Source organism: Poecilia mexicana, unplaced genomic scaffold (assembly GCF_051168715.1).
Source record: "Poecilia mexicana isolate PSO_F unplaced genomic scaffold, ASM5116871v1 scaffold_9, whole genome shotgun sequence".
In the NCBI taxonomy this organism is placed as follows: domain Eukaryota; kingdom Metazoa; phylum Chordata; class Actinopteri; order Cyprinodontiformes; family Poeciliidae; genus Poecilia; species Poecilia mexicana.
Window position 1 is genome coordinate 5,204,285 of NW_028263378.1, and position 18,690 is coordinate 5,222,974.

The 18,690-nt window shown below is 41.0% G+C and overlaps 2 protein-coding genes across 4 annotated transcripts in view; one reads left to right on the plus strand and one right to left on the minus strand.

Moving 5' to 3' along the window:
* The first annotated feature begins 272 nt into the window (after positions 1-272).
* Positions 273-6,306, plus strand: coq5 (coenzyme Q5, methyltransferase). Of its 2 annotated transcripts, none has more exons than XM_088008666.1 (7): positions 273-511; positions 1,476-1,625; positions 1,706-1,924; positions 2,065-2,171; positions 3,294-3,382; positions 3,932-4,043; positions 5,977-6,306. In XM_088008666.1, the coding sequence occupies exons 1-7, from the start codon at positions 310-312 to the stop codon at positions 6,163-6,165; spliced, it is 1,068 nt and encodes a 355-aa protein (XP_087864792.1). In that variant the 5' UTR covers positions 273-309; the 3' UTR covers positions 6,166-6,306. The 2 variants fall into 2 exon arrangements, with proteins under 2 accessions (XP_087864792.1, XP_014826122.2); XM_014970636.2 differs by having other exon boundaries at positions 275-511; positions 5,913-6,055.
* A 453-nt stretch (positions 6,307-6,759) lies between these two features.
* znrf3 (zinc and ring finger 3) overlaps positions 6,760-18,690 on the minus strand; it is a 76,117-nt gene continuing 64,186 nt past the window's right edge. Inside the window, exons 3-8 of one of the 2 annotated variants that reach the window (XM_088008664.1) lie at positions 18,240-18,314; positions 15,824-15,955; positions 14,213-14,320; positions 13,119-13,286; positions 10,830-10,932; positions 6,760-10,432 (exon numbers count right to left, since the gene is read on the minus strand). In XM_088008664.1, coding sequence (XP_087864790.1) covers positions 8,700-10,432; positions 10,830-10,932; positions 13,119-13,286; positions 14,213-14,320; positions 15,824-15,955; positions 18,240-18,314 — 2,319 coding nt within the window. In that variant the 3' untranslated portion in view covers positions 6,760-8,699. Of the gene's footprint in view, positions 10,433-10,829; positions 10,933-13,118; positions 13,287-14,212; positions 14,324-15,823; positions 15,956-18,239; positions 18,315-18,690 lie in introns of both variants that reach the window. The other variant, XM_088008663.1, reaches the window with a different exon arrangement.

Here is an 18,690-nt window from a genome sequence, read left to right on the forward strand (position 1 = left end):
TTTGAAATACTGCTTATCTATAGACACAGGAAATTTACAGTTGATAAATTTTGCAAAAGTAAAACTAAGATGTTAACTGATTAACACTGAAATGCTCTCCTATGCGTTGCTATGGTAGGCCCCAATTAATTTTATCTCGATTGATTCAAGGTTTTTAGTGAAACGAATGCAACGTTAAACCAAACACCTGATTAGAATTTAACATTTCATTGCAGTTCTACAGATGGCCAGTAGAGAGCAGCAGCAATTCATCTTCACTTGCAGCATGTTCATCAGAGGAAGAAGAGCTAGGTTGCGCAACTTGGCAACATGGCGGCGTCCGTGAGGCTGTTGGTCCGTCGCCTGGCTCGCCTTTCCCACAAAAGCGTTACCTCTTCAGCTGCCACTGTTTCATGCCGCCCAGGCTGTTGTTTGGGCCCGTCTTCCTCTCGCTGCATTAGCGACACAGCAGAGGACAGAAGCACACACTTCGGGTTTGAAACGGTGCCCGAGGCAGAAAAGGCGAAGAGAGGTAAGTCAGTGAAGACAGGACGACCGCTCACAGAAGTCCGTTAGAAATTCTGTTGTTTATAGCTTTTCACCCTTATTTCTTCTCTCGTGGTAAACCTTTAGGAAGAGTTGTTGGAGATTTTTGAATCTTGAGGATTTGTTTGAAAATTCGGCTTATAATTTAGCATTATGATTATACTTTAATTATCTTAACAATTTTAAACTTGACAGCTCTCTGGCGCTCAGTCCAGTATCTGAGCTAATGCAGGATCATATAAACTGCAAATATGTAATCTCCCATCATATTTACTAAATACAAGATAACCAAGTTAAAATTGTTTATATTTACAAAGTACTTGCTATTAAAATCAGTTAAATTATTCCAGTTCTCAATTGACTGACTGGTTATGCTTAATGAAAGTACCCAAGCAAACAAAACACAGAGTATTATGATCATATTCATATGCAGAAGGCAAGACATTTATAGAATAACCGTCACAACACAAAGGTCAGATGACCTACCAACTTTATTTATAAAGTACTTTAAAATGATAAGATCTGAAACAAAATGTAGCATGTAACTGTGTACTCCCCATAAATCCCCCAAAACAAATATGATATAAGAATATTTGTTCTTATATTATAAACATGTTCAAAAGATTTGAATATGTTTAATGAGCTTTCAATAAAAAATGTTTGAGTATTTCTGTGGTTTTAAAATAGCAACTTAAATTTAAGTTCTTGATTAAAGCTCATTCCTATGAAAAAAAGAGAAATGTAACATAATGCAAAAGGCAGCTAATTAGTTCTTACATTTAGATGTTATTTGTTTCTAACTTCTTTAGCCTTGGTTCTGACACTTTGCTCATTATGATTAGCTAGCATGGTAATATGGCAAAACTCTCCATAATCTTTTTTTTTATTATTATTATTTAGTTGCTGAAGCTTTGACTTTAACAGTTTGTCCTTTTTGTTTTTAATTTCAGTCTACAAGGTGTTTGAGAATGTGGCACAGAAATATGACGTCATGAATGATGCCATGAGCCTTGGCATTCATCGGCTGTGGAAGGACATGCTGCTGCACGTCATGCACCCGCAGCCTGGCGCTCGGCTCCTCGATGTGGCCGGTGGAACAGGTAGACACAAGTTTGCTGATCATCCAGCTGAATCCTCCGCTGGCATCAGATTTGCATCTTGTGCCTTTTTCCACCTCCAGGCGACATTTCTTTTCGTTTCCTGGACTACGTTTTGTATCAGCAAGAGAGACAGAAGCGGCGAACAGCGGGTTCCAGCCAGACCCCATCATGGCAGGACATTTCTGACAAGTATCCCACTGAGAACAGGCCCCAGGAGTCCAGGGCCGTCGTTTGTGACATCAACAAGGAGATGCTGAAAATGGGCAAACAGAGAGCAGACAGCATGGGCATCACATCGGGTAGGCTTCAGACCAGTGCAGGTGTTGAGTTGGTGTGATTTCCGTAAAAGCAGATCAGAATTTTAATAAAAGGTAGCACTGTGAAAGACTCACTTCAGCTGATGAAAAGCTGCAGTTTGTTGATTGCCTCTGTGTACCAGGGCTGTCATGGGTGGTGGGAGATGCAGAGGAGCTGCCCTTTGATGATGACCAGTTTGATATTTACACCATCGCCTTTGGCATTCGAAACGTCACTCATATCGATCAGGTAACCGGGAAAATTATGAAAACCTGGAGAAATTGCACCCAATAACTCTACTTTAAACACATAAGACTACAGTCTTTTAGTAAAAACAGGATTTTAGATTAATTTTACCTCTTTTTCATGGCCAAATTTAAACCAATTGAAAGATTGAAATTGAAATTCTTTTAGGTAAAAGGTTATCAGATGTGATCTATATGCTGTGTTTTACAGCTGGTACTTAATACCTTTGTCATATTAAGTTTTGATTTGCTATGAAATAAAGCAGCTTCTAGTTTATGTCATATATCTCTACCTTTTCTTGCAGGAACTATTTCTCAATTTCAATTCAGTTTCAATTTCCTACTTATTTAGGATCTCTAAACAATATCATTTGGGGACAGTCACTCTTTTGTCATATAGTGACACAAGCTGTGTGTAACATAACTGAATATGAAAAAAAAATATGGCTGTGGCTTTCTACGCTTAAGTTAAATTTTTCACAGAATTTTTTTATGATCATGAAAACTAAAAAATCTTTTCTGTTGTGTAGATGCTGGGAAAATGCTTTGTTGTTGATAAAGCCTTATATCTTGTGAACTACCCACAGCTGAAGCATTAACTGAAAACTAATTTTATGTGGAAAACTGTGATTTAGATACCTACAATTTTTATTTTTATTCTAGGATATATCATCCTTTTCAAGCTTTATTGAATAAATGCTACTTATATGCACATTCTTAGAAAAGCTGAATTTGCTTTTAGCATTTTCCACGTTTGAAGTGTGGGAAAAATCTAAATGCATAGAAAAATGTTTACAGGTTATATTCCTCAATCCTCTGTCAACTTTATATTTGTTTTTATAAGATATTAATGGTAACTAACCAAATAAAAACGTTTGGTTTTATCCAACTTATATATGGAATTATTTTTTGGAGTTCCTGACAAAGAACACATATAAATGCACATTCATTCAAAAAAGAGACAATTTCACTTTGAGATCAGGACTGTCCAGTTAGATCTGTGGTTCTCAAACTAGGTCTTGTTAAGATACTAAACAAAATACTGACAGATTTTATACAAAACTAACAAATATTATTTATATAATGATGAATAACTTGTTAATAATTTATTTATTATTGTTTGTAGACCCTTCAAGAGGCTCTGCGTGTCCTGAAGCCCGGTGGAAGATTCATGTGCTTAGAGTTCAGCAAAGTGACTAATCCTGTTCTTGCAAAGTAAGTAGCATTGTTAAATGTAACACTGTGTTTGATTGGATGGGGCTGGATGTTTGAAACATTTGGAGCAGGGGTCCCCAAGCTACGGCCCACGGGCCGGATCCGGCCCGCCTCCTCATTTGGTCAGGCCCCCTGAACAATACCAGAGAGCATTCAGTGTTTTTTTTCATATATATGTGGATTTTTCTTCAACCACCAGGGGGCTCTTGAGCAGATATGAAACTTAGTTTCCCTCAATGGAATATATACTAGTCAGTACCAGTCACCGTTTCGCTCACGGTTTTTTTCCATTTGCATTCTGGGTAAAAATCTATCTACAAACGCGAATATGTCGTCGGCAGTAATCCAGCCCCCTCGGTCCACAGTTTCACTCGCCCCCCCTCAACAAAAGTTTTCTAAGGTTTCTTTCTCGAAAAACTAAGACCGGCCCCCGACCAGAAAAGGGAACAGTTATGTGGCCCTCGCAGGAAAAAGTTTGGGGACCCCTGATTTAGAGCTTAATTTCTTTTGAGCTGAAATGATAACGTTTTACTTCTTTTCACTTTCCAGACTTTACGATGCGTACAGCTTCCAGGTCATCCCAGTTTTAGGAGAGGTGATCGCTGGAGACTGGAAGTCATATCAGTATTTGGTGGAGAGCATTCGCAAGTTCCCTGATCAGGTAAAAAAAAAATGTCCATTTCTCTTAGATTTGTATTTCCAGTATGGTTATTTTGTGGTATTTATCAACAATTTTAAAAAGATTATCCTATATTTTATTAGTATTTGCTGGTCATGCTTATTTTGTGAACTTGTAGTGTTGTGACCGATGAGTAAAGACTAAAACTATGACATTAAGAAAGGTAATATTTTTTATCTTAGGAGGATATTTGACCATTTATCTCAAGTTTACATAATATTAATAATTAATTGACAAGATATTAAATGAGTGAAGCAAACTTAGATAGGAAATGTTTCTGTTTTGTCTCGTCCTGAACCCTGGAAGCAGCATCATGGCCACATTCCCACTACAGGGTTTCCCCCAGTGTATTATAAGCCTGGCGGCCCGCCATGCTTTACTAGCCCCGCCGCCAGGCTAAGCGTTGCTTGTCTACGTTTCTAGGAAAGGGAAAAAGAAAATAAGAAAATCTGGTTTTTTTGTTTGTTTTTTAAAGCCGGGCTGCAAGCGTCTCTTTTGCTCTTAGCATTTCGCTAGCAGAGCAGATTTATCCTTAAGGATAGGTTTATAATAGACAGGTTTATAGTTTATGCATTTAAAAGCCGACAGCGTGCGGACCAATCACACCGCTGGCGCCTCTGCGCTTTGCCTCGCGCTGTCGCTGCTTTACCTCAGCGGGATCGCGCGCGCCTCCTTTCACTCAAACTGGACTCAGGCTGACCTGTATGGATATTTACATAAACCTACTGTGAGGAATTATGATCCTTTGGAGAAACTCTAGGTAAGAGTTTAAAACCCGCCGCGTTAGCTCTGGTTGCGCAGCTCTATGTGAACAGCAGGAATAACTTGTAGCGAATTCAGAGGCGCGTTGTGGAGCGCTGAGAATGATTTATCTTTGTGAACAAACAATTATATGCGGCGTTTACATCTCAACACGCTGCCCAGCGTGTGGCTCTCTGTCTGTCTTTCCTGTAAAGTTTGTGTCTGTGGTCCCGGTTGGCCGGAGCTTTTGTGGATAACGAGCAGCGCTAACCTGATCATGCAGGTTCAACCCGGTGAGGAGTTTTCACGCTCTCCTCGGAGTCACGCATCACGCTGATTTTATATTATTTTATTATTATTTTTAGTATTATTTTTCCGGCTACACGATGCATCAAACCACAGAGTTAATACGTGCGGGCGCATGGAGATCTGAGAAACTGGTCCCACAAACTCGACCAACCAGAATCGTTTCTGTGACGCTTATTAAAAACTCAACAGACACGAAACGGAAGAGCTACTAAAGCCACATTAGCAGCATTGAATTAAATCTTAATTTAATTTATGTATGCCTAAACAATTGAATCAAATTTAACAGCATTGATCATCTCTGTGGTCTGTTTTAAAATATTAGCTTTTATGGGGCCCCTGAAGCCCTTGGGGGCCTGATGGAGCTGCTGACTTAATTTGGATTAAACAGAAGTGCAAATTTGTTGTTTTTAGACTAGTTGTGGGTTTAAATAGCATTTCACTCGAGATCTTTTCCCGTAACATATAATTACACAGTAATGCTTTTACATTTCCTGTCAACTTAACATCTTTTAATACAAAACACGGTGGACCGCCTCGACCACCGGGCTTAGCAAGTTTTATGGGGGAAACCCTGCACTAGTACATTTTAAAGTCAGAATTTGTTGTCTTAAAGAAAAAAATGTGTTTGAAAATTAAGAAGAAACATCATGCTGGAAATGTTTACTTGTATAAAATCAGAAAAACTTGTTTCAAAGACTGTTGCTGAAGGAGTTCCACAGTTAAGCTTAACTACAGTTCAACTCAGAAAACTTTACAGCATGTCACTTTGTGGATTCTCCTTTTAATCCTTCTCTTCTGCAGGAGGAGTTCAAAGGAATGATTGAAGATGCAGGTTTCTTCTGTGTGCGGTACTTCAACTTCACAGGTGGAGTGGTGGCTCTTCACTCGGGTTTCAAGCTGTGAGCTGCACTCTAAATGCCTCCCAAAGGAAGACCAAAGAAAAACTGTCAAAGCTCATGTGTCACGGACTGATTTCAGACACGAAGCCTCAGAGGCTCTCAGCAGATTCTGCTGCATAATGACAGAAAGGCAGAGGTCAGTGGTTATTTATTGAATTATGTGGAAAGCGGTTTTTGTGTTTGCACTTATAGTGGTTCAGATAACTCCACACTAAAGTTTGTTTTCACTGCCTCTGCTGTACAAAAATATTTTTGTAGCAGTCTCATTTGAATAAATAAAACCTTAACTCATTTCAGTATTTGAGTTTGTCATTTCTATATAATAGTTTGCTTATTTTGCTCCAATTTAGACGTAATTTGAGATTTTCACTATTTCATAACAGAGTAAAAATATATTGGAGTTTATTAAATCTACAGAGTTGTTACACATGAGGTAATATGAAAAATTAAGACTCAGCTTCTTAGAATTAAAGAATAGGTGAGTGGAAGGAAAAAGTATTAAAAGATTTCAATTTCAAGATTCACCACACAGATATACCCAGGATGTAGTCTGTCAGCAGATCAGGAGGATTCAGCTTTGAAGTCGTCACTATTTGTGCTATACGTCCGGTAGAAACCTTCTCTGGTATTTTAATGAAAGTATAGTAAAAGTACCACAGAAGAACTTTGTACCTTGTTGCCATGAACAGACTCTGGCCAACTCTAAACTGTAGCAACCTGAATAAAAAACAGAATAAACACACAGTTGCTTGAATTAAACTGTATATTTTACAGATCTTTGTACACTTTAACAAAACTGTATAGTACTAAAGTTTTAAAATCAGTTTTTTTGGTCAGAGAAGATTTAATCGTCTTGTGTGCAATTACCATGTATATACAAAGTCTCATGTTAGTGATTTTTCTCTCAAAAAGAAAACAAAAAGCAACCAAATAACTCAAACGCTCATACACTGAACATAAGACATGGCTTAAAGATAAATATATTAGCAAATAAATATTCAGAGAACATAGTTCCATTTATGAAATGTGTTTGCTATACAGGTACAGAATATACACAGATCGATTTCTAGCCTCTTTTTTCTTTTTAAACATTTGTAATCGTATGACAGAAAATAATTATTCTTAGAAAATTAAAAAATATTAATTTTTTACACATTTTTTTATCTTAAGTGCTAGAAACAACAGAAAAAATTAAATAGTGACTCAAGTACCCGAAAATGTTATATTTGCCGTAGGTACACATCTCTATTGCAAAGGCAAAGATTAGATTCTCACTTGATTACAGCACTGGGTTAACTTTTATAAATAGGGTTATTTCAGGTTTTCCTCTGTGTAGAGAACGTGTATATTTCATAGAAACAGTATAAAAACAAAACAGTCTGCAGTACAAACGGAAAGGCATGAATGACAAGCATTGATATTGCATGAATGTATTATGCACGGCACGTTATGATTCAAACTGATACACTGTGGTATGTAGAACTGCATCATTTAACAAAAAGTCACAGTACAATAAGGAACCCTTATACAACTTTAGCTACTTTCCTTTGGCCTTAAGATACAAACTAGAATCTTTTACTGGTATAAGAGCACGCCTCACAGAGGAAACTGCTTATTTGACAGCAAAAATACATTTCTTTCGGGTTTCCAAAACACCTGACACAAATTGAGTCTGAATTTTGACCTTACGCAGTGTTTAATATTGCTGTTAATATCTCACTAGAATAAGGCTCTAATGTTGCTTATGTCATACAGATAGGCCTCAATGGAAAGAAATGAAATGCATAAATTCTTTATAGTGACTATACTATAAACCAGTGTCAGCCTTGCATTCACATTTCTTTGCTCTTCTGTATTTCATCATGTGGGCCCACAACGAGAGACCCATTTTTCTGCTCTTCAAATAAACAACAAAAAAAAACAATCATGTCTTTCTGTTTTGGTATAGCTATGTCCATATAATTATTTAGCTTTATAGGCTGTCATTATCCATCTGCACAAATACAAAAAAAATAAAAAATACAAATGCAGACATGCTTCCATAAATAGTAGACAGTGGACCCCTGGTATTTGCAGGAGCTGAGGTCCATGTATACTTGGGACCCCCTCTAAAAATGCTTAACTGCCGATTTTAATAGTTAAGACACCAAATGTATCATAATATGCAACAATACACTCAGTGGAAACAGTCCTGGCACTACCGCAGACACAAATCCACATTCTTATCTCTGCTCTTGGGATTACAGCTAGTCGGCACTAAAGGAAGTGAAGGTATTTCATTTTTCCAATCCGTTCGAATATTTTTTTTATTTGCTTTACAAAGAAAGAATCTCTGAATAAGCAGGGGTCCACTGTGCTCTTGTTCCTTCAGCTTGCACGTACAAAATTGTTTAAATATTGATTTTATCTAAAATTAGGGCCTTTCTTGGTGGCGTACAACCTTTGAGTTGATGCCAATGAGCCTAATCAGCTTTGAGACATTAGGGGCCACAGGAATGAACATGATGCATTGCTTATCTTAGGGTGCGGGGGGGGGGGAAGATACCATTTCAGTAGAAATCCACACAATCTTAGATGATAACATTCAGCGCTCAGAGAGCAATTTTAGAGCAAGGCAACTAAAGGTTTTAAACAACTTGCTGACAGCGTACCACTATCCGACTTTTGACTCTTCTTTCCGGACTCGTGCTCATATTCCCAGATCTCCCTCATTTGTTGAAGTACTAGTTCCCTGTACGGTCAGGCTTGCAGAGAGCTGAGGGTGGAATAAAGCCCTCGTCTCCTCTGCCTGGCCCAGCTGTCCTGAGGGGAAGTACCTCTCCTTATGCTCATGGTGCTCCCCTGTCTGCAGCTCTGCCTCCATTGTTATGCTCACAGGTAAAAAGCTGCTCTGGGTCTCTGCCCCCAAACCCATTTCACAGTCTGTGTCCTCGGGAATTATGGGTATCCTGTGGTTGAGTTCGCAGCAGCCCTGTCCTGAGCAGGCATCCGAGTCCGAGTGTGCGTACTGCACGTTAACGGCGTAGTCCTCCGTGTAATGTCCTGCCGCGGCCCTGTGCACCTTCATCTCTTTGTAGAAGCAGCAGGGCAGCCCTTCATAGCTCACCTGCTCAGAAGGAGGATACAAGTGCTCGGGTGTGAAGTAGTTCTTAGGGGAGGAACTCTGAAAATCTACACCCCGTTGACAGTGTCCCGAGGCTACAGGCCCTGCTTGGTCCAAGTCCTGCCCTTTGCTTTCTGCATTGGGAGGAATCACCTCAAAACAGCAGCTACAGGCTGCAGCCCCAAGTTCCCCCGACTCCTCCTGAGCCCCCGTCCCCCTGTCAGCTGCAGCGGCCTCTGGGGCCCCGGCTGAGGTAGTGCTCGTGTTAATGTTCTCCCTGGGTTCCAGTGACGAACGACTGCTGTAGTTGGGCTCCAAACTGCAGTTGGAGTGATGGTCCCCCGAGTTGTATCCCGATGCGCCAGCCGGGAGCTGGAGGCAGTCATGTCCCAGTGGAGCAGGGATTGGTGAGTCCTCAGCGGGGGCGGTGGTGCAACCCGAAGCACCCGGTTCCCCCGTGGAGCCCCGACAGGGACTCTTGCTCCTGTAGACATAAGGGTCGTAGTCGCTGCTCAGCGAGCTGCGGAAAGTGGAGCAGCTTCCGTAAACCCCCTGGTTGCTGACCTCGGTACAGTCCAACATGGAGTCGCTAGAGGAGCAGTGGCACTGGCCTGAGCTGCTGCTGCTGCTGTCGCTACCCGGACAGTCGGCGAGGTAACCACTGCACACAGAGCGGTGGCCATGGTAACAGCTCAGGCCAGAAGTGCTGCCACTGTCCCCTACCCGTGAAGAAGAAGGAGGCGCCATGTGTACCACTGTGGGGTACAGGAGTCCTTGCTGGAAGGCTCTGCTGTGGTGGCCCTTGTGGGCTCCTGCCCCTCCTCCCAGCTGCCCAGCCACAGGCCCTTGCGCCCCCTCTGGCTGCTGAGGGAAAGACAAGCCCTGGAAGTAGTAGTGCTGATACATGGTTTCATACTGGGAAAAACAAGCTGCTCGGGAGAAGCTGCGACCGTGGAACTTGGGTCGTTTAAAAGCGGTGTGATGCTGCTGCGCGGAGTAGGCGGGGGGTCCGCGGTGCTCCAACCTGCAGTGGTGGGGGTTGAGTGAATGTTCCAGATGCAGGGCGGGGTGGTAACTCCGGAGGAAAGCCGACGTCGACTGGGGTGGGTACAGACCTTGAGGGTCCGAGTGCTGGTCCACCGTGAGAACGGTGATAGGGTTGCCATGGGGGTCCATGCTGGTTCTGGTCGGGTATGCCGTCACCTGGCTGGCACGGTGCACCCTGCCAGGATAATGGACCGGCAGCACCACCCGCTGCCTGCTGTGGAGCGAGCTGCCAGGGTCCATGCATGCTGGTCCTGAGTTTCCCTTCTTTTGTTCTGCATCATAGAAAAACAGAAAATAATAAATGGTTAAACATTTGCTAAAAATGACTGAAGGGTGGCCTTGGACAGGTTCGAACAGGTTTATGGGTTATAAAAAAAAAAAAAAAACATGCTCATTACACTTTTCTCACAAAATCAAATTCTTAGATAATGATTTTTGTTTGCTCAAGTCTGCCTATTTTAAGCTTTCAGAATGAGTTGTTGTAGGGCCTCCTGTCACTTTCAGTCCAAATAAGCTAATTAGTGATGTTACATTCCACTAATTTTCTAGACACCAAAACAACAACAACAACAAATGCATATTGCCAGAAAACGCCTGGGCAGCTTTTTTAAGTGCTTGGGCAGTTTTTAGAAGAAGTAGAAAAAAGTTGGAAATTGCATTCAAACATACCGATAATGTTGTGTCTGCAGTGGGGACAGGTGTGATGCTGAAGCAGCCAGGGGTCAACGCATTTCTTATGAAACCTGTGAGCACAAGGGATCACCCGCAGCTCCTGTAGAGGAAAGAGGAATGAATCCATTCAGTTTATTTAGGTAACACCAATTCATAAAAAATGAAATCTCAAAGTACTTTCCAAAAGAGAGGGGTTTTAATTAATTATATCCAGACGTATATGATCAATTAAATGAACTACATGTGTATAGCAATATTTGAATTTAATCCTAACCATAACATAAACTAGTCAATCTCAGATTAGGTTAGCCGAGTCCTTTGCAGCAATCCCTCCTGCTCAGCATCTGAGCAGTCGTTAATAAAATCGCCCAAAATAATATATTGTAAAGGCCAGCTTCATAAATGCACATTAAGAAAAATCTACTGGATCATATAAGTAAAGTATTTGGTGTAAATATCTGTTAGACATTCATTTGGATGTGGGAATGCGTTATGTTGCCTCTGTCCACAGGGTGGCAGCAGAGCCACACAATTCCCAATTGTGGGTTTAATACAGCCCATAACTGAAGAGTAAGATTCAACACATGCCTCAAACTAAACTCAGTTATTTAGAACAAAAATAACATGTTTCTTCTGAAGAAAACAAGAAGTTCACACTTGAGTATTAGTACAAATATAATTGGATTTAGTTGCCATATTGGCTAAAAGGAATTTGGAGACAAAAGCTGGAACAGTTAGAATGTTCTCCACTAAGAAGTCTCTCGTTGCCTTTAAAACTGTGTGGCTTAATACATGACTCATCTTCAAGCTCTTTTCCATCAAAGCCTTTGTTGCTTAGTTCACTCCTCAAAAACTGCTTTGATGCCATTCAGCCTTTTATATCGCCACTTCCTTCTGTGCAATCCTGGCGCCATGCTTTGTTGTGTTTTCTTCTCCTCACCAAAAAGACTCATAACCACAGAGAACACACACACTCACAGACTCTGTGCCCCCTGGGGCAACAGGGTTTGTCCCTCCAGCATCCATGAATAAAGGATGAGCAATGCAGTTACAGTAAAACCCTAAAGTCCAAGACTGGGATACATATTTTGACTGTGACTCCATGGAGATTTAAAGAAGGCCGTGCTTAGGGGGTGCTGGGACAGGAAGTGTAATCACAGCCTGGTGTACTCTGGGCACCCCTTATCTCTCCAGGTGCTGTGAAAGACTGAGCTAAATGTCTAAAAAGGCGGCGGAAAGAACGTCGGTATAAACCCCCCCTTAAAACTGCATTCTATTGCAGTGGACAATAGAATGGAAGTCCATCAGGGGGACTTCCATTCTTTTGTCCACAGCAATTTTGTTTCATGTCTGCAGAATATGTCATGAACAGAAAACAAACTCAGTGGCTCTGTGAACACAAAGGTCAGCTTGCTCTATATACGTTCCCATTAAGCCGAACATTTAACGTACCTTGAAAAACCCTCGACAGCCGTTGAACTTCTTTGTATTTTAATTAGTTTTAGTAATAACTGAAAGTAGAGAATGATTGGAGAAGAAGGAAACTTTGTAGACTTTTAAGGTGTATCTTGCATATCTAGAGACCTGCTCTGATTTTTCATCATTTCTTGGAAAATTGCTAAAGTTCAGTCAGACTAATTGAGCATCAGTGGACAGCAATTTTCAGAACTCACCCTGGACTTTTAATAGGGCATTGCAACTCAAACTTTTTAGTGACTACACCATTTCAGAAATTTATGCAAAAAAAGAAAAAAAAAAAACAGCTCTCCACAGTTTTTACACTATGGCAAAATTGTGAGCGTGTTGCAATTTTTTTTTGTTGCAAAAAATGGTAAAAAAAAAAAGAAAAAAAAAACATTTTAAGTGACAGCTAACTCCCATATGATGGCAGCAGTATTTCTTACTTCTACTACACTATTGCATCAGTCGTACTTGTTATAGTCTGTGATCAATATTGCGAGTAGCAAAAAGTCACATTTCTCATCATACATTAAGTGCAAATATTGCAAAATCCATTGCAAATATTTCTAAAGTAGCACCACAACATCAGTGATTCTGATTGCAAAAAATAAATGCAACAAAAAGTAATCAGGAAAATGTTATTTTAGTTTATAATTTTGTTTAACCAGAGCAGCTCCTCCCACATGGCTTGTGCTTCAAACAGAATATTTATTCTTTTGGCTTTTTTTCCCCATAATGGCATTTTACAAATTAACATACTTCTGACAATGTACTTTTTAATCAAGATTTATGCCACAACATCCATAAAACGGACTCTTTCCTTACCTCCCCATCGATGTATTTCTCCAGACAAATGGCGCAGTCAGAGGTGGAGCTGCTGCTCAGCGAATCAGAGGCTCCACAGCTGCTTTCGCGCAGACCCTTCCCTTTCGCCTTGAATTTGCGCGTCTCCATCTTTTCCAGCGCCTGGATTGCCATTCTGTTCATGGAGCTCTGCCGTACACAGGAAAAACAAAATATATATATTTTTTTGTTTGAGAAAGTTTTGCTGAATCTACACAATCGCTGCAAACATTCCCTAAAGCATTTATAAATGCGAGATCAGAACTATAGCAGAGAGTGGAGGTTATAAGTTAAGACTTGCCCTGGTGACATGTGAGGAACATTCACAGAAGACGCATTAGGAGCCAGATGTCTAATTATCCTCCGTCTCTAATTTGCTTCCTGTAACCTTAACGGATAAATGACTTTGTGGAGGTCAACTCATGAGTCATGTCCAACAGATTTGATGATTTAAAGCAGACGGTGACTCAAGAAATAAATATTTCTGTTGATTAATTAAACCACAACGTGGGTGTTTCTGCCTTTTTACTCCATTGTGTGTAAGATAATTGCAGACGGTTAAGATGGAGACATCAGATCAACAATAAACTTTGGCCAAAACATCAATACAAGACGAGGCTTTGAGGAAAGCTATGAATTACTTTTTATATTTTCGAAAGGAGAAAATGAAAACTGAGCCAGACACTGACCAATCCCAAATCGCGTCAGCTCACTCTGAGGAAAATTAAAAATCAAAAGCAAGCAGCTCATGCATCCTGGCTGGATTACATTCGTCTTAACGGATGCCGCTGCAGGTTTCCTGCCCTGTCATGACATCTCTGTGTGCTTGGCGCCGTCAGGCGGCTTCTCATCAGCATTAATTAAATGCTAATTCCAATTCATGCATCTCGACATAAGCCTCCACTGAGAGGTTTTTGTCAACACACAAGAGGAATCCATCAGCGGCGGAGCTGCTGTCGCATGACTCGGCGCCTGCAGTGGAGCTTTTGTAGAAAAAAACCCAACAGAAACAAAACAAAAAAAAAAAAGACGTGTGCTTCAGCGCTCACAAGTTTGTAGCTGAGTGAGTTACTGACCTGACTTCTCCTTTGCTTTAGTTTGATCTTGATGAGGAGGATGAGACAAACCAGCGACACCACGACGAAGAAGGCAAGGAAGATGCCCATGTCGAAATACTCCGTAGGCTGCTGTGGAAAAAATACATTAAAAAAAAAAAAAATCAATGTTGGGGAAATTTCCACATGCAGCTCATAAAAAGGTTCATATTGACTGGGAAGATGTATCTAATAATTTATATTCACTTTAAATATTTATTCCCTTACATACATGTTCTGTGACAGTAATTTACACAAGTTACAACTTTGCCATGGATAACACAACCAAATTTGACACAACTGAACAAACAAATCAGTATGGGGAAAAGAATGTGTACAATATTTTGTTTAATCCTCTTTTTATTCAGATTTGGATTTCAGTTTTCTTTGGTAGAAGTGATTTGGTCATATTCGCCCAATCTGCCCAGCAACAGGTCATCAAATCTGTCAGATGTTGAGAAAATCTCCCTTTAGCAGACAGCAGAGATTTTCAGTCAAAATGAACATATTGTGATTCTTATTCTATAGCTTCAATCAGAAACTTGGACATATTGGGAGAAAATGTACTGGTGGTTTGGAATAATTCCATACTCTCAACCAGAAAGCCCGACATGATGCAGCCACCACCGTGTTTCACGTAGGAATTGGTCAGGAATGGTTTCATCAGACTATGAACTCTTCCACCAGGTTTTGGGAGGTTTTAGATGCTTTTTTTGGAAGAAAAGGCTTCCTTCTTCCAACCATACGCTTTAGGCCATGAATATGAGAATAAAGGAGATTATACTCCCATGTAAAAAATGACTAATTGCTATAAATTCCTCGCCACCCTCTTGGCAGCCTCCCTGAACCAGCTCCCATTTCTTTTCCTCAATTTTGGATGTCACTGCTGTCCAATATTATTAATGACATTTCCTTACAGTGCGACACAGCGCTCTAGACCTTTTCACTAAAGGATGACTGAATGCATTTGTTTTTACCTTTCCCTTTAATAGATTTGTTATTCAGTCATCTTACAGTTGAAAAAAAGTTCTGAATTTTTTTTTTCTTTTTTGCCATGTAGCTCCACTTTCCAAGACGGATTAAAAACATTTTCTGTCAGTTTTTCCAGTATTTGATCATTTGTCTCCATTAAACTCTTAAAACTCGCTGCTTTGTTCTTAATTGAGTCTTAAGATCTAGAATAAAAGGCGAATACTAATACTTCAAAGAAGTTCATTTTATTCCTCACCAGAAAAAAAAAAGGCCTTTTATCCCAGAATTTCATTATGTTAAGTTATTTGACCTCCAACCTTGGTGGCCTTTTATCAAATAGCCAAGCAAACAAACAGGCCTTTGACCGGCTGATATTAATCTGTCACAGAGCTGTGAAAAAGCCTTCAGCCTCGGGGCACCAAGCAACTCAGACGAAAGACGGAATGATTTCACAGCTGGAATTTACACGGGTTTCCTACATCTGAAACTTTCACCACCAGCATAAGCTCACAGACATTTTCCACGTCTTTGTCGTGATCCAACATGTGTTTCAGATCCGTCTCACACGCGCGTTTGCAGCATCTTTGCTCTGAAGTTGGAGGCGTAGATGTGAACTCTTACCCTCGGCGGCCTGTGTTGGATCCGAGCTCGGGCCACCTTCTGCTTGTTGACGATGTTCATGAGCTTGACGGCGTCGTTGCCCTTCACGTAAACCACCGGCCGTTTCAGAGGATCCTCCGCAACCCGGTTGAGCTGGAGACAGAAGGAAAAAATACTCTTAATCTTAACAATATGCTGCTAATTTTGCCTGAGTATGTACAGTGAAAGGAATAGATGAAAAAACATGGATCACAAACTCCAACACCTTCTGAAATTATCTTTACTTATTTAGCGCTGATAAAAATAATAAAATTACAACTTATAAATCTCAGGTGATTTAAAAAAATCATCACTACTGTAAAAAATAAGATAAAAGAAATTGTTTGATAATGACTTTAAACGTTGGTGCTTTGGATTTTCATGTTTGTCTCGAATGTAAGCAATATTTGGGTGCAGCTCTTCATCTGATATGAACCTTTTGACCTCGGTTGAAAAAAATTTGGCAAAGACAAGAAACCACCTGTAGATTTTTAGAGGGGCGATGCGTCTAACCACTTCACTATGTGGTCAGACATAATGAAGTCTAACTCACTCAAAATATTACTATAAACCCTTCTCAACTGACAAGTCTCACACTAAACAGTTAATGGTTCAGCTTTAGCCACGTTGGGTGTGTCTCCGTTGGTAGTGTGTTCCTCACTATGTGGTCGACGCTCTGATGATGTCATTTTGTGCGTGCGCTCAGCTTCTCCAAAGTGTCTCGGTGTTTGTTGTGGGGTCCAGTGGACGCCGAATGTGCCACAATTAATAAAAAGGTTTGGACATCAAGACTTGACCATGGAATTATGGTTTTGCCTCTTGCCAACTAATACAGTCTGATTGGGAAAATGGTGATATTGTTGTTGTTGACATAAATCAATGGGCCAAACAACAAGCCAATCAAATCGCTTGTGCGCAGTACCCAGCATGCACCAGTGTACCAGCATGCGTCTCTGGGTGGATCCAGAAAGGAAGAACTGTGCAGTATCTCACAAATCTTTCCTGCCAGAACAAATCTTTGAAGATATTTGGATACGACTTATGACAACATTTAATTTCCCGGATACATAAGACATTGTTCTAACCTTACGACAATTTTGGTTTGTTTGCTACAAAAAGATTGTTCCATATTATTATTATCATTTCTAAATATAATGTGTAAACATAGATGCAACAGATCATCCTCTGATCAGATGGAAATCACAGAGACACAAACCTATAAAACTGCATCGGAGGGTGTAAAAACACACTCAACCAGGATGCCATTCATGCTAAAGACGCCGCTGGATGAAACGTATGCAGCCCTGACACAGAGATGTGTCACAGCACAGAGTCTGACGTGGATTCATTTTACGAGGTGACATGACTGTGAGTACAAATGGTAACGTCTCCTCTCAGTTATCAGGTGAAACTACGCATGGGACAAAAGATATGGAAACCATAGCAACAGTTTGCCAGGCAGACTAGAAAGAATGAGTCAAGACTTTTCAGTCAGTCCCATCTGTCCTCCCTGTCCTACTTTCCCCTCTGCAGGTTTCATTTCTTCAGTTTGCATCTCGTTCAAGGAAAGTTTCCAACCTTCTAAGTTCTTGCAAAGCAGCCGTCGGCTTTGCATTATATGACAAATTTGGAGAGAAAAAAAACAAAAAAACAAGGTCAAGAGTATTAACTTTACAAGACTTCATCTAATTTTGGCCCAGGGACCTTAATTCTCCCCGAACTCCTCCTCCCTGCCCCTCGGCCTTGCGGCTCCTGTCTCTGCTGATCGCTCTGCTCTGACTGGAAAAGCCTCTCGGGGGAATTTAACACAGCCGCCCAGCACTGCCTTTCATGTGGTCTGCGCGCAATCCCTTTTATCTCTCAGCTACACACTTTACGACCCAGCAGCAGAGAAGAAGAGGAAAGGAAAAAAAAAAACTCTCTCTCTCTCCGTCTCTGCAAGTCCAGGCCTGGCGTTGCAGGGATGAATACCACAGGAGAATTCTTGTGACAAAGGCGCTCAAGGGAGCAACTGAAGCATTATGCAGCAAAGACATGGGAATCAGAAAGACTGAAAAGGGCAAGCATGTGGATGTCTGTGACAGCAGATTTATGTTACTGTACAGCATGCTTTGAGGTCTCAGGAGGTGAGGTAACGTTCTCTACCTGTGCAATTAAGAGCTTCACAGCGTTTGGTCATGGTCAGGGAGAAGCTAAGCTTGAATTCTCCAAAAGTACGAGTTATGGAGTCAAGGAGCAGCAAAGAAAGTGCATTGCTTAGACAAACAACACACATGCAGATGCGGCGAGGAGGGCAGGGCATGTGGCCAAGCCGCTTTCAGAAATTAAAAAAATGAAAAGGCCAAACAAGAAGGATTAGATGGAGTGAATGCCTGGGTGATCCTAGGTGTGTACAAACCTGATCGATGGCATCCGGATTCTCAGATACATCAAAGATGACGGCCGTGGCTCCGCGCTGCACTGCTCTCTTCGCCTGCCAACACAGAGCGCAGGAGTAATCAGACATGATCAACAAATGTGCACAACAGGTTGCATGATCAGCTGCAACCATCTTGCCTGTTAAACTGACAGCCACTAGAGGGCGCTGTCTCCCTGAGATTAACCCTCTACAAGCATGCCATGAGAAAGGAGAGTAATCAAAGAGAGAACCAACAGAGAGAAGTAAACAAGTCAGTGATTACATTTGCTGGGATGCACATGTGGCCCTTTGGTTCATTCCTCCAAAGTCCCATGATGTCATCCCATGTAAATCAGCACCACATTAAGGCAAACCCATGTGACAGAAACCAAAAGCTGCCCCCCTCCACCCCCTGCCCAAAGCCAGGACTAACACACCAATTTTCATGTGA